This window comes from Engraulis encrasicolus, chromosome 1 (genome assembly GCF_034702125.1).
Source record: "Engraulis encrasicolus isolate BLACKSEA-1 chromosome 1, IST_EnEncr_1.0, whole genome shotgun sequence".
NCBI lineage: Eukaryota > Metazoa > Chordata > Actinopteri > Clupeiformes > Engraulidae > Engraulis > Engraulis encrasicolus.
The window spans coordinates 6,467,826-6,490,886 of record NC_085857.1 but is presented as its reverse complement, the minus strand read 5'-3'; the positions used below and the strand labels follow the sequence as shown (position 1 = coordinate 6,490,886).

General features: G+C 45.7%; 1 protein-coding gene across 1 annotated transcript; it reads left to right on the top strand.

The window, feature by feature from the left end:
- The first annotated feature begins 1,538 nt into the window (after positions 1-1,538).
- LOC134445599 (zinc finger CCCH domain-containing protein 13) lies at positions 1,539-22,180 on the top strand. The gene is made up of 8 exons (XM_063194656.1): positions 1,539-1,720; positions 6,687-7,075; positions 7,847-8,047; positions 13,415-14,375; positions 18,436-18,492; positions 19,813-20,042; positions 20,906-21,430; positions 21,545-22,180. The coding sequence occupies exons 2-8, from the start codon at positions 6,692-6,694 to the stop codon at positions 22,178-22,180; spliced, it is 2,994 nt and encodes a 997-aa protein (XP_063050726.1). The 5' UTR covers positions 1,539-1,720; positions 6,687-6,691.
- Positions 22,181-23,061: the final 881 nt, after the last annotated feature.

The window sequence follows — 23,061 nt, the reverse complement described above, 5'->3', positions numbered from 1 at the left end:
GTTCCAATATGCGGCCTTGCCTCCTCCACTTGTGCTTGCTTCCTCGTACCAGGAAGTAATATGTCATGATGACATCACTGACAACAGCATTATATTTCAATATCTTGCAAAAGCTCAGTTGTAAACTCTTTTTCTCATTTGCAATTGGGATGGTGAATGAAAAACAGTCCCTCAAAAGTTGTTGTGGCTAGGCTGACAGCTGGGGAACTTTATCGTTTTCTCCGGGGAGGAGGGGCCAGGGGGTGGGGCGAGGAAACGAGCACAAGTGGAGGAGGCAAGGCCGCATATGGTAACGCACTCAGTCATGTTTGTCCCATCAACACTCACTCATTGGGATTGGAGTAGATGTCATGTAACTGACCTTGTACTGTGTTAACCCATTGTGTCCTGGAGCGACATATATGTTGCATTCAGGTTCTTGATATTTGAGCTGTTTTATAAAAATGTGGGTGAAGTTAGAGCTGAATGAACACATTCTAGTGCAAAATGAAGGTTTTATCTTTTAAATGCAACTCATTTCGTGTTTGTATGTGCTTTGGAGGCTGAGATATTTAGGTTTTAATGGGAGAGGGCACCTTTTCCCAAAAAGGGCTTAGGCTAAAATGGGTTAAATAGGCAGTGTAGATGCACCTCTGCTGTGTATTGGATTGTGTAACTCCGCTCGGCATTGAACTGGCATTTCGGGTGGCACTTGATCTGGTGCTCAGCTCAGCTCAGCTCAGGGTGTGGACGTGGACATGTGGTGATGTAGAGAGTGAGTGACTAATGTGTGATCCCTCCGTGTCCCGTCCCCCCCACCTTGGCGAGGAATGTCCTCTTACACTCAAAACTGAAAGGGCTGAGCCCAGGGACGACTTGCTACACGGGCCTACTGGGCTCAGGCCCAGGGGCCCAAGAGTTATGGGGGCCCTGAAGCCTAAGCTCTCTATATCCATTTCTCATATTGCGTTAGAATTGCACCTTAATAATAATAATAATAATAATAATACTATTGTTTTATATAGCGCCTTTCAAAACACCCAAGGTCGCTTCACAGAGTATTGTGTAGGAAAGTGTGAGTGTGTGTGCGCGTCAGTGCGTGAGCGTGTGTGTGAATGCATGTAAGTGAAAGTGCTTGTGGAACAAGCAGCCATAAGCCTCCAGGAAGAGATGTGTCTTAAGGTGTTGCTTAAACATGGCCAGTGAAGGGGCATTCTGGATGTGGTCGGGCAGATTGTTCCAAAGAAAAGGAACAGCAACATGGAAGGCTCTGTCACTGGTGGCATTGGGCCTGGTACTTAAATAACTGAATGTTCACATTTTCTTAGGTGACATCCCCCCCTAAAACCCCCAACAGACTCACATCTGGCCTGAATTGTTTTGTAAACTAGCAGAGAGGGAGGCGGGGCCTCTCTTCTTGTCTGGCCCAGGGGCCCCATGGAATCCTAATCCGTCCCTGGCTGAGCCCGTATGCCAATGAAAGCAGAGGGGGTGGAGATTCCTGTGAACCTACAGGTGTGCGAGGGACAGGAGAGAAGGCGCTCAGTCTTCAAACGAAGAGGAGGAAGAGCTGCAGTTTTGGACTGTCTTTATCTCTCCATCAAGCCAGACAACAGAGAGGACTAGATTTGGGCTATCTTATCTCCAAATCAAGACAGACAGCATATAAGACAGATTTAGACTATCGTTTTTCCTACTAAGCCAGACAACAGAGAAGACCACAGAAGAGACCTGAGTACAGGTAAGAGGGGTCCTTGGAATAATTACGACCATTTAGAATAGATCGGAAAATGCATTCACATCAAAAAACAGGCCATCTTCAAGAAATTATGAATGCAACCTTCTTCCCAGATTCAGTTATGATGAATGCCCCTGAGTAGTTAATGCATCAACTAATGTTATTCCTCCTCTGATATTGAACTTGAATTTTTGAGTTAATGTGACTTAAGTCTCAAAAACTGCAATGTCAACACTACCAACTTACACTTGACAGATTTAGTTTGGTAAAGGTGAGATACTCACTGTGTAATAAAAAAATATAAGTTCTGCATTTTTAAGTTATCCTTGAGTATAGGCTATCTTACTATTCCAGGTGACTCGGTGAGCATCACATGAATGAACTTTATGTGTCAGTACAATGGTTTTGTGTGGGGCACTGAAATATGGTTTATGACCAATGTCAATGCTCACAACCTGAAGACTGAACCTATGCATTTAATGAGTCGCTGTCACAGCCTAATTCTTGACAGATAACATTCAATTGAGGTCTTGAACAATTTAACCAATTCGAGGTATCAACTATACTACCGGTATGTGAAATATTGCACTTTTCAGCCAATAATTCTTGTGTGAACAGTTTAAAGTTTTAAAGCGACACTAAGTCGTTTTCATCTCTGGCCGCCCTTCAGGTTGGCTGCATAACTGTCCCTCTTGGAGAACTAGAGATGGTGTGTGTGGTCCTCACTTAGTGCAGTTACAATATAGCAACACAAACAAATTCTGAAATGCCTCTTACAGTAGGCCTACACTATTATGACTGTTCTGAACTTCTGAAACAGCTTATCAAATATTGTCTCAAGAAACTAGTTTTCCTGAACATGGTTACCTTCATTAAACGGGGAATTAAAAAAAATGCTCACATCAATGCTTACATCGGAAAATCTGTTTCTTCAGGGGATATCTGTTGCCTTCGGGGCAGGGGGCACTGCTTATCTAATCTGAACTCACTTGAGTTTCCCCTGAAACCATTATCACCATTATCCTTGAATGGTGATGAATATCCTCTGGCATATGGTGATTATCCTGACTGGCATATGCGCATTGCACTGTAATTACCTGCCAATCTGACGCTTTTAATCCCCAGTAGTTTTGCATGACGGGATCCCACGCTCTCAACCGTCCATCCCCCTACACACACACACACACATACACACACACAGACACGCACACACACACACACACACGAATGCCGCCAAACAGGTCTGGCAAGGCTCAACGGAGAGAAAATAGCAGGTGCACATGATTTCGTTAACATTTCTCACACCTTGATGAACACAAATGGGTTATTGTGATGTCAAACTGGGTGAACTGTGTAGTGTGACGCATACCACTATTTTTACATTTAGCTGATTAGGTTAGATTAGATTAGAGTAAACTTTATTTATCTCCAAAGGGAAATTCTTTTTCCGGGTTGCTCTGTAGATTAAAAAGAAGTAGAAAAGAGAAGAAAAATAGAATACAAAAAATTGATAAAAATAAATAAATAAGGTGATCATGCAGAAAAGTCCAGGGGCCTCATTTATCAAGCGTTCTTAGGCACAGATCTGTGCGTAAAGCGTGCGTGCGATCATTCCTGAGCAAAGTGTGGGATTTATGAACATGTACTTGAACGTAGAAATGTGCCTAAATCTACGCACACCTCAGACCATCCGTGCGAGTGGAAGAAACGCGAAATTGCAAATAATATTGACCGTGCAAGGTACAGTTTGCTTTGAATGACAATGGAGTATGACATTGTGCTATTTTACAGTGTTTTCGTCCATGTGTGTCTCCTTCTTATACTTATTTTGAAACACTGTCCTCCTCCTGTCGAAAGCACCTCCACTTCTGCCGTGGAAATGTTTCTATCTCCGCACTTCCCGCCAGCGCTTCGACTGGCGCGTGTGTCCGCGTGTGTTCATGTGTGTCCAAACAGGGTGGCGCCTTCGAATTAACATGGCATTTGAATATATTTGAATACCATATATGGTTACTTGGAGGCGTTTCGGGATGCAAATTACCCCGAATGCGCGCGTACACAGTGATTTGGAAGGTGTGGGATTTATCATGCAGACTTGTGCGTAGGAGCAGCCAACGCACGTTTGATAAATCCCGATTTTTCTGTACTTGCGAACATTCTAAATTTCACTCCTAAGACACAATTTAGAAGACATTCTACGAACTGATGATAAATGAGGCCCCAGGAGTTTCTCTTTGTCCTTAATGGACAGTTTATAAAGTTGTATGGCTCTGAGGACAAATGATTTCCCCAGTCTGTCTGTCCTGAATTTCAGTGTCCTCAGGCTTCGGCTGAACACACTCTTCTGATGCTTTTATACAAAACGACTTAAAGTTACCGGGTATCTTACAGGGTATCAGTTATAGTCACTGGAGCACTATGGGGTTAGGTGCTTTCCTTAATACTTACAGTCAGTAAGCCATGGATGGAGGTGTGAGAAGAGGAAAGGGTGGGATACATGCTGTGACGTGTTCCACTTTACGTTTAATTTTTTACAGTGTCATTTTGTTGTATGGTTTTATGGTTTAGATCTTTGTGGTGACTGAGGCATGGCCATGGCACCTGTTTTTCGGCAGTCATGGGTAAACGGATAGGCCATCAGAATTCTTGCCCTAAGGGTGTCGGTTCGACTCCTGACCTGCCAGGTTGGAGGGCTATATACATGCTTGTGACAACAGCCATGGCACACCTCCAGGATTTCAAGTTTCAAGTTCATCAGCCATATCAGTAGCATGGGGGGGGGGGGGGGGGGTTACATAAACAACAGCGAATGAAACATACAAAACATTGAAAAGTGCATTGGAAGCATTGGAAGTGGTATTGGTTTTGGTTGTACAGAACAGAAAACAGTTATTGTGGAAAGTAAGCAAGAGAGGTAGGAAGGAAGGCCAGGTAGTGGTAGCCTGATTATCATGACTTTCAAATCTAGTGTAGCTGAGCTGAAGGTGTTGTGTCACTGCGAGGGCAGAGCCTGGGTAAGGTAGTGGACTAACTATAAAATGCTAGTGCATATTCGAGTAACGGATGGCTTGTGGCTAGGCACTGTTGGGAAGACTGTGTTGTAATGTGAGGGTGAGTTGGGAAGACTGTGTTGTAATGTGAGGGGAAGTTGGGAAGACTGTGTTGTAATGTGAGGGTAAGTTGGGAAGACTGTGGCCAATGATTTGATCTGGTGTGTTATTGACAAGGCAACCAAATAATTCTGATTTGCTCTGTGTAGAGTGAAATGCTGTGTGTGTCTTCTCCGACCTAGTAGATATGGGTGACAGCTTCTCTGTTTCTCTTGTCCCAGTAGATATGGTTGACAGCTTCTCTGCTTCTCTCTCCAGTAGATATGGGTGACAGCTTCTTGAGTCTGCTTCTCTTGTCCCAGTAGATTATGGATGACAGCTTCTCTGCTTCTGGTGACAGCTTCTCTGCTTCTCTTGTCCCAGTAGATATGGGTGACAGCTTCTCTGCTTCTCTGCAGTAGATATGTGTGACAGCATCTCTGCTTCTCTGCTTCTGTGTCCCAGTAGATATGTGTGACAGCTTCTATGCTTCTTCTCTGCTCCTGTAGATATGGGTGACAGCTTCTCTGCTTCTCTGCTTCTGGTTACAGCTTCTCTGCTTCTCTGCTTCTGGTGACAGCTTCTCCGCTTCTCTTGTCCCAGTAGATATGGGTGTCGGCTTCTCTGCTTCTCTCCAGTAGATATGAGTGACAGCTTCTCTGCTTAGTAGATATGGGTGACAGCTTCTCTTGTCCCAGTAGATATGGGTGACAGCTGATCTGCTTCTCTTTTTCTCTCCAGTAGACATGGGTGACAGCTAATCTGCTTCTCTTCAGTACATATGGGTTAGGGTGACTGCTTCTCTGCTTCCCTGCTCCAGTGAGGACAGCTTCTCTGCTTCTCTCCAGTAGACATGGGTGACAGCTAATCTGCTTCTCTGACCCATATTGAGGACAGCTTCTCTGCTTCTCTCCAGTAGGCATGGGTGACAGCTTCTCTGCTTCTCTGCTTCTCTGCTTCTGGTGACAGCTTCTCTGTTTCTCTTGTCCCAGTAGATATGGGTGACAGCTTCTCTGCAGTAGATATGGGTGACAGCTTCTCTGTTTCTCTTGTCCCAGTAGATATGGGTGACAGCTTCCCTGCAGTAGATATGGGTGACAGCTTCTCTCCAGTAGATATGAGTGACAGCTTATCTGCTTTTCTCCAGTAGATATGGGTGACAGCTTCTCTGCTTCTCTGCTTCTCTGCAGTAGATATGGGTGACAGCTTCTGCTTCTCTGCTTCTCTCCAGTAGATATGGGTGACAACTTCTCAGCTTCTCTATCCTAGTAGATATGGATGACAGCTTCTCTGCTTCTCTTGTCCCAGTAGATATGGGTGACAGCTTCTCTGCTTCTCTCCAGTAGATATCAATCAATCAATCAATCAATCAATCAATCAATCAATCAATCAATCAATCAATCAATCAATCAATCAATCAAAAATATTTATATAGCACATTATCATACAAAAATGTCATTCAATGTGCTTATGAATATTGAAAAGAGAAGAAAAAAGGGGAAAAAACTATATTGTGTGTGTAAATAACTATCACCAAAGGCAGATGAGAATAAAGCTGTTTTTAACTCCCTTTTAAAACAAGATACTGTTGGAGAAGTTCTAATTTGGACAGGGAGTTGGTTCCAACATTTTGCAGCATAATGACTAAATGCCACTTTTGTTTAGACCTGAGCCTAGGCACAACCAGTAGAGGAGGTTCTGAAGACCTAAGACATCTATGGGTGACATGCTTTGTGTCTTCTCTGTCCCAATATATATCATGGGTGACATGCTTTGTGTCTTCTCTGTCCCAATAGATATCATGGGTGACATGCTTTGTGTCTTCTCTGTCCCAATAGATATCATGGGTGACATGCGTTGTGTCTTCTCTGTCCCAATAGATATCATGGGTGACAGCAGGGCTCATGGGGCTCCTCCCACATCTCAGGAGGCGGACCCCGACCCCGAGCTCAGGCTCATCCTGGTGGGCACCATCGACTGTGGCAAGACCCTGACGGCGGACACGCTGCTGTGCCAGGTTCAGACCAGCTGTTCTCCGGGCTCCTGGCGCTCCTGCGTCCTCCGTCAGGGCCGCTCGCACTCCCGCCGCCTGACCCTGGTGGAGGCCCCGCGCTGGTACTGGTCCGGGGACCGTCTGGAGTCCAGCGTCCACGAGGAGACGAGGCGGGCGCTCACCCTGGTCGGCCCGGGCCCCCACTGCATTCTGCTGCTGATCCCCGTCAATCAGTTCACAGAGATGGAGCGCCGTGCAGCGCAGCAGATCGAGGAGGTGTTTGTTATTAATTATAATTTCTGGGTGTGTGCGTGCATGGGTGTGTGAGTGCTTCTGTGAGTGCATGCACGGGTGCATGCATTGTTTGCACATGTGCAGGAGACCGTGACGTGTTGCATAGCAGTTTTCGTATGTGTGTGTGTGTGTGTGTGAGAGAGAGAGAGAGAGAGAGAATGTGTCAGTCTATTTTTTGTAATTAGCATATGTAGTTTTATCTGTAGGCTAAATCACTTTCAGTCAACGGTGTAGTTGTGATTATTCAATTCTATTCAGTTCAATTCTTTATATACAGCAGACGCGAGTGCATGATCAACACGGAATTAATTTGACATGGATTCATAGTCAAATGAGATAGGATAAGATAAGATCAACTTTATTGTCTGTTTGCACAGAAATCTGTCTTGCATAATACTTCTCCACAATCCACATGTAAAACGCACATTAAACACACACAAAACACAATATTGGGTAACACTTTACTTGACGCCGGTGTCATATGCATGTCATTACGGTGTCATAATAGTGTCATGACACAGTCATAGATAAGTTATCAATATTATGTCCATGTCATGAACATTTTATCACTGTTGGCTTTAAGTGACATTCGGTTATGGCAAAGACAACTTTGTTTATGACACGTGCATAACTGTGCACTGTTATGACAGTGTAATGACATGCTTATGACAATGACGTCAAGTAAAGTGCTGCACATTATTGATTAAATGTAACATAGGGCCTAAATAACCTTTGTGTGTGTACTCATTTCAGGTGTTTGGCGTGGGGACTCTGCGGCGCACCCTGGTGCTGCTGACGTGCGGTGACTACCTACTGGGCCGGCCAGTGGAGGAGTACCTGGCCCGGGAGAACCAGGGCCTCCGCGAGGTCGTCGGGCTGTGCGGCGGTCGCTACCACGTCATCAACAACCGCCGCCCGGAGGACAGAGAGCAGGTGCTGCAGCTGCTGAAGAAGGTAAGGAGGGATCATCGAGTACGTTCCAATATGCAACCTTGCCTCCTCCACTTGTGCTTGTCTCCTCGTACCAGGAAGTAATATGTCATGATGACATCACTGACAACAGCATTATATTTCAATATCTTGCAAAAGCTCAATTGTAAAGTCTTTTTCTCATCTGCAATTGGGATGGTGAATGAAAAACAGTCCCTCAAAAGTTGTTGTTACTAGTGTAGGGGTAATCCCACATTTATTGGACGTGAGGAATATTCTTCCTCACGCAAGGGCACCAAAATATGTAGGGTCAACTACAATTAATGGGTACGACGTTAAATGTAAGGGAAGTACAGTAATGTAATTATAATTACATTAATAAGTATACAATTCTTATACAGTTTCAAATATGTAATGTGATATTACTATATGAGTAGAGTAGAGTAGAGTAGAGAAACTTTATTGATCCCCAGGGGGAAATTCAGGTGTCAAGTAGCTACATAAAAACAAACACACACACACACACACACACACACACACACACACACACACACACACACACACACACACACACACACACACACACACACACACACACACACACACACACACACACACACACACACACGCGCGCGCGCCAAGAGGCTCCAGATCTGGGCCAGCTCTGGCATCTCAGGCAGTCCAATCCCCAATAATGATGTCCTTCTTAGTGTCCTTCTGTATACTGTTAAACAGTTGAATGGCCCAAGGGACAAAGGACCTCCTTAGCCTGTCTGTCCTGCAGGTGAAAGCACGGAGTCTGTGACTGAACAGACTCAGTTGGTTAGTGAAGGTGAGGTTAAGGGGGTGATGCTGATTGTCCATAATAGAGTCCAGTCTGCTCAGTGTTCTGCTCTCAGCTGTTGAGGTGAGTGACTGCAGCTCCATGCCCACCACTGACCCCGCCTTCCTCACCAGTCTGTCAAGGCGTCCAGCATCTCTCCTCCTAATGCTTCCACCCCAGCAAGTCACAGCATAGAAGAGCACACTGGCCATGACAGACTGGTAGAATATGAGCAGAAGTTGGCTGCAGACATTGAAGGACCTCAGCCTCCTGAGGAAATAGAGCCTGCTTTGGCCTTTCCTGTAAAGTGCATCAGAAGTTGTGGACCAGTCCAGCTTATTGTCCAGATGCACTCCTAAGTACTTGTAAGTACAGACAGTCTCCACATTCTCTCCCCCAATCGAAACAGGCACCAAGGGCGGGGTGGAGCGCCTGAAATCGATCACCATTTCCTTGGTTTTGGTGGTGTTCAGGTGCAGCTGATTGTTTTGGCACCATCCTACAAAGTCATCCACCAGTCCCCTGTACTCCTCTTCCTGACCGTCTCTTATACACCCCACAATTGCAGTGTTGTCTGAGAACTTCTGCATGTGGCATGTCCCAGAATTGTAGCTGAAGTCAGTCGTATACAGGGTGAAGAGCACGGGGGAGAGAACCGTTCCTTGTGGCGCTCCTGTGCTGCTAATCACTGTCTCCGATGTTATGTCACCCATCCTTACAAACTGGGGCCGCTCTGTGAGGTAATCAGTGATCCAGGTTACCAGGCTAGGCTGCACTCCAATCCGCACCAATTTCTCTCTCAGCAGCAGTGGTTGTATGGTGTTGAATGCGCTGGAGAAGTCAAAAAACATGATTCTCACAGCACAGCCACCCTTATCCAAGTGAGCGAATATGTGAATATGTGAGGAATAAGAGTATAAGAAATGATGCATGAAGAGTGTGTTAAACTCTTCACGCTGGGTATCAATAATGTGTAGGTGTGTACTTATGGAATCGTCAATTGTCTAATTAATGATTGCATAAAATACGTTTCATGACCGTCTCATAAAATCATGACCATTATTGAGTAATAATCTGAAGGTTTTGTGTGAATTCTTTTCTGGTTGACTTCGTAGAAATTGTTCAAATAAGACAAACACAGTTCACCACAATGCACATTTATTGTAAAAGCATCATCCGGTCATAACACTGATACAGCCAATGTGACTTGCAGGGCATAAGAACTTAGGTAAAATATACAATATATACACGGGGTATGAGAGGATGCGCTCTGTGTGTGTGTGTGTGTGTGTACGCTATGCGAGAGAGAGAAAGAGAGAGAGAGAAGGGGGAGGCGCGCGCTCGATGGAGCCGCGCACATCTGACACCGCTTGTGCGGAGCGGAGGGAGGAGAGAGAGAGTGAGAGATGTAGCCTATGTTCTATGAACTATGGCTCAAATGATTCTGCGCAGCAGGACCGAAATATGAGATACGAGGAGGGGCGTTAAGCTTTCGGCTGATGAAGCGGGAACTTATCTTCAAGATAGAATTCAAGCTAATCAGAGAATACTGTCCTTTGTCTAAAGGCTTTACAGTATGTGTGGGGGGAGGGAAAAGGGAGCGTTTGGCGCTCTTTTCCGACAATAGCTTATGTCCTCGACTCGGTAGCTCTATGGGTTGAAACACTGGTACGTGTATCTCTGTGAGTGGATAATTTACATGTGGGTGCATGTAGGCCTATGGCATTAATGCAACTAATGTAAACTAAGAATAGCGTGTGGCTATTTGTGGTGATGAGAGGGGAGAAAGAGAGAAAGAAAAGAAAGAACAGATAGAACAAAATAACCCAAAATAAAATATATCACACTCTACAAGTGTGTATATTTAAACACAACTCCTCAAAGCTATGTAACAGTCCTAACTGCATATATGCCCAATTTCAGTGCTTACTGCGTTATCCTTGGTAGGAAGAGAAAGAAATCCTTTGATCTCTCAGGTGAGGTGGGTGTGTGCGTCTTCGTGCACGCGACGAGTTCCTTTGTTATCCAAGAACTTGGGTACTGTCTGTTGCCCAAGCGATACCACGCGCCGTTCCGGGGCACGAGGTTGCAATGTGTCCAAAGAGCCTTGCTTCGTTGAACGGGGAAAGGAAAAGGGTATTTCGTTGTGTAATCCGATTGTCTTTGCGGTGCCGTCCTGCGAAGGTCCAGTGAGAAAGGCGGGTGCACGCAGGTCCGTTCCACGCGTAATAACTATACCGGCTGTCCACTCTCTTGGGGGACAGACCATCAGGCTCAGCCGAGTCTCCGTAGACTCTAGGCGAGGTCCTTGATTTCGATACTAGTAAAAGATTAACAATTGTCCGTACAAAAGTTATCCTATAGCGCGTGAGTTCCTCGTGGGTCCTGACTCACTGCTCTCCTAGTAGGGTTCGCAAAAGTCAAATGCAATACAAACGAAAACCGGTTGAAGGAAGAAATATATCGACTGTAGTGTTAACCTGGCCAAGATAACTTACAGTTTCAATAATTTCTAAAATAGACGTCCCTCTAAGGAGACGTGTCTCGGCACGTCTCACATCTCGATGGAGGAAGTGGGCTTCGGGGACCTCGGGGGAATAGGGGCGATTCATACCTTGACCTGGGGCTTTATAGGTACAGGGGCGGGGCTGAGCCACGTATGTAATTTGAACCAGGTACAGTAAAAAAACAAAATGGTGTCTGTATTTTACAAAATGGCGGGCATTTGTAAAATGAGGGGAAATGTATTAAACTTTAGGGGTAATAATGCCTACACTAGGCTGACAGCTGGGAAACTTTATCGTTTTCTCCACGGAGGAGGGGCAAGGAGGCGGGACGAGGAGACAAGCACAAGTGGAGGAAGCAAGGCCGCATATTGTAACGCACTCATCATGATCATAGGGAAGGAAAGTAATCTCATCGCCCCCTGCTGGCAACGTTCCAAGCCTCTGCATCAAATGAATGGGGCTTTTCTTTTTAAAATTACATCTCGGCCCTGACGACGAAGTAGGAGTAGTGGCTGTCATATAATATGCATGTTGGCCCGTTTTATCGATTCAGGTGGTAAAATGTTCGGTTTTTAACTGATCTGAACTGATTTTAATATTCTTTAAAAAGCTAATACAGAACTGCACTGACTCGCATGTGTGACGTGGTTACTCCATGTAATTAGCATAGCCAAATTAGCATAGTCAAACATTAGCCAGAGAGGTGGTTACTCGTTACCACAGAAGCCATCATATCTACTAGAGAAGCTAAAACCAAACCAAACTAATCGAGTGTATATATGTGTAATAAGACGCCAATATGGAACTCACAGGATTACAAGAATGTGAAGAAACGCGAAGAACTTGCATTCATTTGTTTCTCTGTGTTGTCAATGAGGCGCGAAGCACAGCATGCTGGGAGCTGTAGTCCGTTTGCGACCAGATTGGCAAAGTTTCTATTTTTCTTAAAAGGGCAAAAAATGACTCAAGATTTTCAAAGGTAGTAGTTCATCCTAATGTGTATGCTGATACATGTGTCTAGGGGTACACGTTCTGCGCCATATCTTTGTGGGATTTTTTAAAAAACTCGTCTATGGGAGTTTCAATAGGATCGCCCTGGTGTTTGGAATGTAACCGCTAGGATGGCTGTTTTCCACTTTCCCTCCCTATGGCTGCAGAACACGACAGTTTACACAGTGTACGCTACTGTGTAGTAGATTTGTAGTAAACAGTTCCATGTAAGGTCCTTGTGGGGCAGCTGTGGTCTAGTGGTTATTGGTTGCAGATTCGAATCCCACACTATCTCATTCCATAGCTGAAGTGCCCTTGTGCAAGGCACCTATAACCCCACACTGCTCCGGGGACTGTAACCAATACCCTGTAAATTACTGTCAGTCCATTTGGATGAAAGCAGCAGCTAAATACAATGTCAAGTAAAGCTCCTCAAGCTGTCCAACTGTATGGCCGTAGCCTCTTACTGCAGATGGGGTCGCCGGCGACCCTATTCACTTGCTGAAAATGCTTAAATACATCATAACAACATTGCTATGACATTACAGAGAGCCACAGCGCTGCACTAAGGCAATGTTTCCCAACCAGGGGTACGTGTACCACTAGGGGTACGCGAGCACACTGCAGGGGGTACTTGGAAAAATTTTATTATCATAACAAATGTATGGAACAGTCACATCAGGACAGAGAAAGCGATATAGAACATGAATTAGGGGGTACTCATGGCACAACTAAGAGACTTAGGGGGTACACGAGACAGAAAAGGTTGGGAAACACTGCACTAAGGGGTTAATCATGTCCGTTATGTTGCCAGAGCTGCTCGTCATCACAAAGGCGCTTTGCGCAAAGGTGTCGTTTGGCAACAAAGTCCCAGGTGGGTTTACAAAGTAGGCCTATGCACAACAGCAATCCTGCCAAAGGCACCTTTCATCAATCCAAAAACACAAAATAACTCCCTCTGTTCAAAAATGTCTCTTACATTGCAAAAACGTGTTCTTACTTTTCATCACAATGAGGCTTTGCACAAAAGTGTAATATTATTATTATTATTCCCTGTAATTTTCCGCACAGGTGGAGAGCATGGTCCAGGGGAAAGGAGGCAGCTTCGGGCAGGGCACCGCGCAGCCTTTAGGGAGCCTCAGCAGTCCGGGTCTGGCAGAGCAGCAGGTGGTTATGGAGAAGACACACGGGGTGAATGCTGAGCTGCCCTTTACTACTACAGCCAGACAGCCAGCAGAAGCTGAAGCTGCAGGGCTAACGCAGAGGATGGAGATGGAAGAGGCAGAGTCCAAAAGGAGAGAGAACGAACGACTGGAGAAAGAGAGAGAACAAAGAATACTTAAAGAAAGACTGGAGGCAGAGAGAGTGGAGAGAGAGAGGCTAGAAAAAGAGACAGAGGAGGAGAGACTCAAGGCCGTTCAAATAGAGATGGAGAGAAGAGAAAAGGAGAGAAGGGAGAGAGAGCAGCAACTGAGAGAAGAGACTGAGAAGAAAGAGAAAGAGAGGGTAGAGGCTGAAAGGAGGAGAAGAGAGAGAGAAGAGAGGATAGAAACAGAGAGGAAAAGACAGGAGAGAGCAGACAGAGAAAGAGTAGAAAATGAAAGATTGGAACAAGAGAGAGTGGAGAGAGAGAAACACAAACTAGAGAGAACCGAGGCCTTGAGAAGGGAAAGAGAGAAAGCAGAGAGAGACATGCTGGAGAACGAGAGGAGGGAGAACGAGAGGAGGGAGAAAGAAAGACTGGAGAATGAGACGAGGGAGAGAGAGAAGAGGGAAAAAGAAAGACTGGAGAATGAGAGGAGGGAGAAAGAAAGACTGGAGAGTGAGCGGAGGGAGAAAGAAAGACTGGAGAAACTGAGCGAGCGATTGAAGCAGGAGAGATTGGAGAACTCAGAGAGAGTGAAGCTAGATGCCAATGCCTACCACTCCCAGATGTCTCCACGAATAAAGGAGTCTCTTGAAGAGCCGCCGTATGCCTCTGAAGACAAGATCAGGAGGGCTAAAGCCACCTCACAGCCAGCTGCGGCCGCAGGTATGGAATGTTCTGGGAACACCCGTCTTGTAGACAGGGCCGGATTAATGTACAGGCTAGATATGGCTGCAGCCTAGGGGCCCCCACCTGCCAGGGGCCCCTACCTGCCAAAAAAAATGAAAAATTGCAAACTTGGGACAAGATGCAATATTGAAAAAATCGGTCCACCGTGTTGAGAACAGTTGGCAGACAGGTTATCCTGAAATTCTAGCTCGTAATAATGACACTGTCTTCGTATATTTTTCCACGAAATTTGCCTTCTGGGGGCCCCCACAGCAAACTGTAGCCTAGACGCCCCGGGCCATCTTAATCCGGCCCTGCAAGTGTGTCAGAGATGGAAATACAAATGTTTTACAAGACTTGATGCCAGGGCCGTAACCAGACATTTTAAAATACTGAGGTCAAATACTGTGTGCTGTACTGCAAACTGTACATTTAGAATGCTTCAAACACTTCAGTCAAACTCTTGAGTTTGTTTTCATTAATCACTGCCTTTAGGATAAATGGGGGTGGCGTATACAGAGTGAATTTATCATTGTTTATCATATAACGATTTTCATCATAGATACATTTTACATTACTAGAAAAAATACAGAGGCAGGGTTCCCACACGTCCTGGAAAACCTGGAAAACCTGGAAATTTAGAGATGTGTTTTCAAGTCCTTGAAATGTCCTGGAAATTCACCAAATATCCTGGAAAAAAATATTTGTCCTGGATTTTTTTTCCTTCAACTTTTTCCCGATTTTGTTTGTGGTATAATTTTTACTCTTCTCCAAGTCTAGACATGACGATTTAATTTATATCCACCTATTGAATACATTATTGTCCACACACACACACACACACAGTTTGGTCAGGTTGCCATCTTTGATTGCACTTATACACAGTCATATTCTTTGACTCAGTGTTGCCAAAAGTCGCTAGAAGTCGATAGTTGGCTTGCTGAAAAGTCGCTAGCTGATATCATGGCGTTATATAGCTCTCGAAAACCTGCTTACGGTCATAATAGGCCTACAAATAGTCAGTGCTAGCACTTCCTTACAAAAAATTGTACTGCTATCTTTTTTGGAGATCAGAGCTTTCAGTCTCACTAGCCACTTTGAAAGCTAGTTTGATCTTTGGTGTGACAAATCACAGTAGTCGCATCAATTGTTAAGAATAATTGCAAGAATATTCCAGAGAAAAAGAAACTGGCAACAAAACTGGCTTGCAGAAAGACAGAAACCACTGGCCACAATGGTTGGTGAGCAAAAAAGTCAAAGTCAAGTCTTGTGGAGAATGCATTTAAATCCAAGTACGCTAATTTTTGCGATAAGAGAGAGACTATTAATGTATTAATTTCTGAGATAATATGACATTAATGTGAGTTTACATTGCACTTTCATTTAATTCCGAATAAACGTTTTGGGGATCAGAAAGATTTCAATTGAACAGAGGATGCACGTGCTGGGCTTGCGAAATTTGACATAGGGGTGTGGTCGCCAAGCTCCAGCAGATTCCTACTAGCAGGACAGCTGGTGATCTTCAATCGCAACCCATGTCAATACCTTTGGATAAAGAACATAGAATGGATAAGAACGCTTATTCGCAGGAAATTGCATTGGCCACGGTGTAGTACGGGGGCGTAGACACCATGCGCAGTGGATGCAAGGCCATGATCGATAAAAATTGTGACACTGGAAACTCCACAATTTGAATTGCATTGTGGGTGCGAGGAGCTGCTGCTAGTTCCGGCCCGGTCAAAATAGGATGTCCTGTCGTCAATGTTCAGTTTGTGGTTAAATTACAGCTGTCATGTTAAAGGCGTATGCCACTATTTTGGGGCTTAATACAGTTAAAATCGTTGGCCAGGGTTTATAAAGGTGGTAAAGTGTCTTATTTTTCATGTAAGCCGTTGTCTTGCTTTAAGACAAGTTAAAAGAGGGAGCATGTCGCTAAGCTAGTGAAAGTCAATGGATCCGTGTAGCATTGACTTTCACTAGCTTAGCGACATATTGCTCATGGTCAGTGGGTGCAACGCCATAATGGATAAAATCTGAACTCTGTAACTTCGCAAAATTGGTCAAGAGAGGAGATCCAGTTGTCAGTGTGTAATCCCTCCTGTCACTAGTCTCCTTAGTACTAACTGCAGAAGAAGAAAGTGACTCCCCTTGTGGCCATGCTCTTATGACGTCTTTGGACGTATCCTCTTCCCTAACACAATGTACTCATTCATTACAACTCATTTCAACCTTAAAGTCACATTGTCTCTGAAATGCATTGTGTGTCGCTGTGTATGTCCAAATGGTGGGTCCGACGGACGAAATATCCGTCCTGAATTATCCAAAAATAGTCCTGGAAATGTCCTGGAAATATCCTGGAAAATGATTTTGGAAAACGAGTGGGAACCCTGAGAGGACATGACCTCTGTGTCCTCAATGGTAGTGAGTGATGGCCATGCTTGTTGCGCTTTCTTCAAAGTAGAAATGGGATTTATGGCTCTTTGATGGGATCTGGATCATAGTGGCTCATTCCTTTAAAACAGCCGTTCAAAAAAACTGTCTGTTTTGAATGTTTTTTTATTATTATTATTTATGCAGTGATAAGAGGATAGCATTTTTGACTCCACCTGCATGTCATTTTGTCCAAACAAAGGTGTTTCTGCCCCTCTCTGTGGCAGACATTAATGTTTTCCCCAAAATGTAAGTACTCACATGAAGGTCACATGCTCAAAACTAGTGAAACAAAATCACACAAAAAAACCAAAAGCAAAAACAGAAAAGAGTGGCTCTCAGATGTGATCTAGTTCCTATCGTTTACATCTACAGGTAGGAACCGTTCTAAAGAATCGATCAATTCATTTTCTAAAAAGATGATTTGCACTGAGGAAGGTCTGGTGACCGAAAACGTTTTGCACTTTTGGGTAGCACCTTTATCACTTGTACATATGTAAAACAATAAATCAATTATTGCATCGGCTGCTGGTGTGCGAGTTCCACTCTTTGCTTCTGTGGATTATCGCTTTGGAACCAACGCACCCACAAGGACTGGAGTTACTGGCGCGACACCCCTCTGTCTTTTGTCTAAAAAGATGATTAAAATAAAATACATAATAAGCGGAAAGATAAAGGATGAAGAATGTCTGATACAAACACTCACAGGGGTGCAAACTGAGAGAAGAGATGACTTCAAAGGATTATCACATCATTATCACACGATACTCATTCTAGTGGAACATGATGAGGCCTGACTTCACAGGCTCATCGCTGTCATTTCCTGTAAGTCAAATTCGAGAAGGCGAACTGAAGAAGGCACACGCCGAAACGCGTTTGTGCAATAAAAAAACACTGCTATGCAAGGTGCGGCCTCCTTCTTGAAACATTGAATTTAATATTTGGGCCAGCAGCACCCTCAGAGGTTTAAATAATTAAGAGTGACGCCTGCTCCAAGAAGAAAAATGTCTGAATGTCACATTGACATCGGAATCTTGCTTTAATCTGGAATGTTCTGAGCAAAGTTAAAAGTCAGACAGGTTTGCATGAAGCCCTCGGGACCTCACAACCACACAAGCTTCTTGACAACGAGGAAACAACAGGCCAAAAATAAATGAAGGAAATAAAGAGTCAGAAAAGACTTTCTCCAAGTACAAGACATCCAGCAGGATACTATTCCAGGAACAAGGTTAGGTGATGAACCTGGCTAAGTTAACCTAGAGGAAGTGGTAAATCCCCTAATAGATAGTCCACAGGTGTCATTTAGTTAAGAAAATAAGGACTCCAGGCTCTTCTATTAGATTATGTACCTCAAGTGTAATCTAACCTGGTTTACCATTTAGTCAGGTTCTTGGAATACCAGGTCTTGGCCGTTACCATAGCCTATTTAGTGCACAAAATCCCTGTGTAGGAAAACACGCATGAATACACACATGCCTTGTCTGTGATTATAGCTAGATGATAAACTAGTAACCAATCGAGTGTTGGAGCATGCATGACGGTGTGACTTTATTTAATCATTGTGACATTTTGCAATGTGTATTGTAATCGTTCTCATTCTGCTGCGATTCTCTTTTTGTTCCTCTAGAGGGCGCTGTGCTCAGCAAATTATCAGAGGCAGCAGGCAAGGGAGAGCTCAAAGAAAGTAAGTAAACAAGTAGCCACATATAAACCGACAGTCCAACAAGCCTCACATAATGATGCCAACTCAAGTTGAATTCATTAGTCTCCCAGAGGGGAAAGTTGTAGGTAGCAAGGTATTTACGGAAACACAACAGATGATACACCACATCATAAATAGCACAGACACAGATACAGATACACAGACACAGATCACCTCCACACAGAGACATGAGACAAATACACAGAATGGGACATCAACTACTACACAGATAGAAAGAACTCAGTACAAGAGAATGAAAAGGCGATATATTACCCTGTTTGACACTGCATGCTTGTCTGCCTGTCTGCCTGTCTGCCTGTCTGCCTGTCTGCCTGTCTGCCTGTCTGCCAGCCTGCCTTAGCCAAGCTGTGCCCTCCTGACGTAACGCCTTCAGCGTTGCTGCCAGTCAGGTCAAGAGCAATGCAAGTACTTTCTGAGTTCCCGAAAATACAGAAACTCCTCCCACTTTGTTGGGAAGCAAACAACCATAAGCAAACTAAGGGAGGCAGGTCAACCATGCTGTTAGGAAATGTTAATTGTTATGCTCTTGGTCAGACCAAGTATCGAAGTGATTTGAAAGTCGATGATAATCAGGCTATGCCTGCCTGCCTGCCTGCCTGCCTGTCTGTCTGTCTGTCTGCCTGCCTGCCTGCCAACCTGCCTGCCTGACTGTTTGTCTGTCTGTCTGTCTGTTTGTGTGTCCAGCTGCAGTGTTTTGGGTCACCTGAGGGTGGCACCACACACACACACACACACACACACACACACACACACACACACACACACACACACACACACACACACACACACACACACACACACACACACACACACACACACACACACAGCATCACCTGCACCAGGCATTGGCAAGGCTAAGGGCCAGGTTGCCATATCTGCTGGGTCTTGTTCGAACTGCATCCCATTAAATCACATAAGAGTTTTTCTCTCCTTCAGACATGTAAAAAATGTATCTTTTAACATGACATGTTCCGACGTTATAACTTCCATCTTCATACCGTTGACACATCTCAGGTAAAAGATAAAACTTTCACATGCATTTAAACAGTTATAACACTATACATGCATCCCATTAAAGGGGTATGCCACTATTTTGGGGCTTAATACAGTTAAACTGTTTGGCCGGGGTTTATAAAGGTGATAAAGTGTCTTATTTTTCTTGTTAAACGTTGTCTTGCTGTAAGACAAGTTAAAAGAGGGAGTATGTCGCTAAGCTAGTGAAAGTCAATGGATCCGTGTAGCATATTCCTTTAAGTGTGGTGTTTGTTCTCCTCATTTCAGTCTACAACCGCATCGTGACCGTTGGAAAAGATCCCTCCTCCTCCTCCTCCTCCTCCTCCTCTCCGCCACCGGAGCTGAGGCTGGTTCTCTTGGGCGGCACCAAGTCGGGCAAGAGCTCGGCAGGGAACGCCATCTTGGGCCGCAGGGACTTCCAGACACAGGAGGACGAGGGCACGACAGCTGTCACCAAGTGCTGTCAGAAGGGCCGGGCCATCCTGGGAAACAGGCGGGTCAGTACTCAACCAAACTCATTCAATCAGTCGATGGACTGATTCTCTCTGTATATTATGTCCCTCTCTCTTCACCAATCTGTTTATCTATGCATTACTTATCATGTCTGCCTGCCTGCCAGCGTACCTATGTAACTATCTCAATAGCAAAGGAAGCTTGTTTAACCCATTATAGCCCTAAGGCACCTGCAAAAAGCGCCTGCTGAATGAATAAGCCCTATTTGGGAAAAGGTGCCCTCAGCTTATAAAAACCTAAATATCTCCGAAGCACATAAAAACAGGAAATAAGTAGCATTTGAAAGCTAGGACCCTAGCTCCAACATACCTAAACTTTTAATTTAAAAAATCGATTCTGAAGGGCCTGAATGCACTGTCTATGTCGCTCCAGGTGCCTAGGTCAATGCAGCATACACAGCATCAGGCTTATTAAATGGGTTACAAGTTGATAAATAGGGCCCCATGAAAAGCATCAGTGCAGTAAATGATGGTTGATTACCCCCCAGGTGGCAGTGGTGGACACTGTCCCTTGTCCATCTTCATTATTTTCTCTCATCTGTCCAAACCTTTCACATTCTCTTAAATTCATTCACAACATCCGTCTCGCTTTCCCCTCCAATCCGATCCCCACATATTCAATCCTTTCCAAATCTTCTCGTGTCTATTTATCTCTCTGCTTCTCTGTATGTATATCTCCCTCTGTCTTCAATCTGTATTCATCTATTTATTTCTTGTTCTGCCTGCCTGCCTGCTAGCCTACCTACGTATCTATCTCAACTGGGTCCCCCAAGGAAACTTGTTTAGAAGTTTAGAAGTAGAGCACCATGAAAACTGTTATTGTAAATAATTGTCGATTTCCCCCCCAGGTGGCGGTGGTGGACACCCCCGACTGGTTCCGTTCCGAGTGCGCCCCAGACGAGGTGCGTTCCCAGCTCTCCTCCTGCGTGGCCCTCTCCTCCCCGGGGCCGCACGCCTTCCTCCTCTGCCTCCCCCTCCACCGCCCCCCGCCGGACGCCATGCAGATGCTGGACGCCGTGGAGGGCGTGTTCGGCCACCGAGCGGTGAGCGCCCACACGCTTCTCCTCTTCACCCACGCCGACGTCCTGGGAGGGGCGGCGAACAGGAACGGGAACGGGAACGGCAACAACGAGGCGGAGGGGGGATGGGGGACGGCAGAGGTGGAGGAGCACATCTCCTCCAAGCTGCCCCACCTCCTGAAGCTGGTGGAGAGGTGCGGCGACCACTACCACATTCTGGAGAGGGACGGGAGGTGCAGCAGCGATGGAGGAGGCGTGGTGGGGAGAAGGAAGGAGGAGGTGGGGGGTAGGGATGATGGAGAGAAGACGAGGAAGAAGAGTGTGGTGGAGCTCCTGGAGAAGGTGGACCAGATGGTCCTGGAGAGCGGAGGAGGAGGAGGAGGAGGTGGAGGAGGAGGAGGTGGAGGAGGAGGAGGAGGAGGAGGAGGAGGAGGAGGAGGAGGAGGAGGAGGTGGAGGAGGAGGAGGAGGCGGAGGAGGAGGAGGAGGAGGAGGCCATCACAGCTGCCCGATCTACCAGGAGGCAGAGATCCGCGTCAGGCAGCGACAAGAGGAGATCCTGCAAGTCCACAGGGAGAGGAGGACAGAGCAGAGAAGAAGAAGAAGAGGAGGAGGGGAGATGGTTGGAGGAGAAAGCGATCCCATGGTTTCATCAGGTCAGTCGGTCTCCTTGAAGGGAGACCTGAAGGGGGAAGAGGATGAAGTGGATGAGGAGGAGGAGGAGGAGGCGACGGGTCTGGAGACAGCGAGAGAGGAGGCGGAGAGGAGCGTCACGTTGGACTCTGAGCCTGCGCTGGCCTTCAACAAATCCTCAACCAAGGGCCCCTCTCTCGTGCGCTCCGCGTGGGAGAAGGTGGTACAGGGCGGCTCCTCTCTCTCGCGCTCGGCGTGGGAGAAGACGGTGCAGGGCGTGAAGAGCACGCCCAAGCCGCTGATGGGCGGAGCCTTGGTGGGGTGTGGTCTGGGGGCGTTTCTTGGGGGGCTTCTCGGGGGAGCGGTGGGGGCCACGGGAGGAGTGGCGCTGGCAGAGGTGGCCAGACGGAAGCTACGCAGCAAACAGACAGACGGGGCAGAAGAACACACAGAGGGAAAGAAGAACGCATAACAGGGGGGCGGAGCTATGGAGGGGGCAAGTAGAGCATTTACCCCTGGACCCAGGGCCCCTCCCACATTGGTGGTGGGGGCCCTATCATGACTTTTGCAGGCCGCATGGGGGGGCCTATCAGTGTTTTGCCCTGGGGCCCTGTGAGTAACTGTTCCACCAATGACTCAATACTGTACAGTAGACTCACTTCTTTAACCTGTGGGAACCTGTAGGAATAATGTACATCACACCTGAAATTCACTTCAGCATATGGCTACATTTTGTGCTTGTTGAAGGGATATGGTGTCCTGCAAAAGCTTACGAAACGGAATAAAACGAATCCTACTGTACATCACACCTGAAATTCACTTCAGCATATGGCTACATTTTGTGCTTGTTGAAGGGATATGGTATCCTGCAAAAGCTTACGAAACGGACCAAAACGAAGCCTACTTTTTTCATATCTGGCTGCTGACTCTAGCAGCTATTGCATGCTGGGAAACTGAACATAGCCTGCGGATGATATGGATAGTGTATATACAGTATTGTCATAGAGTATTCCAACTAGAGGGTTCATAAGCATGTTTTATGGGAATCGGTCTGTAGGGGTCGTAGTTTAGCTCTCTTCCATTGACTTCTATACAAACGTCTGGGGTGAAGACTCCGCCCACTTTTGCAACTTCCCGTTCACTTATGGTACTTTTCAAAAATTAATTAAAAATTTTGTAGCATAGTTCACTACAGAAACATGCTTGATTTGGTATAAACCACAGTCATTGAAGAGATTCCTGTTGTTTCAGAAATATTTTTTCTTTGTAATTTACGTGGAAATTGAGTAAATGTCACCCATACATCTCTATGTATTTCTGGCGATTTCGAGCGATTTTCACCCCGCCTGCCAT

Bases quoted from the DNA above. Each gene is read 5' to 3' on its own strand.
- LOC134445599 (XM_063194656.1), top strand. From the start codon at position 6,692: ATGGGTGACAGCAGGGCTCATGGGGCTCCTCCCACATCTCAGGAGGCG. The intron at 18,493-19,812 runs GTAAGTAAACAA...TCCTCATTTCAG, and splicing joins CAAGGGAGAGCTCAAAGAAA to TCTACAACCGCATCGTGACC. The intron at 20,043-20,905 runs GTCAGTACTCAA...TTTCCCCCCCAG, and splicing joins CCATCCTGGGAAACAGGCGG to GTGGCGGTGGTGGACACCCC.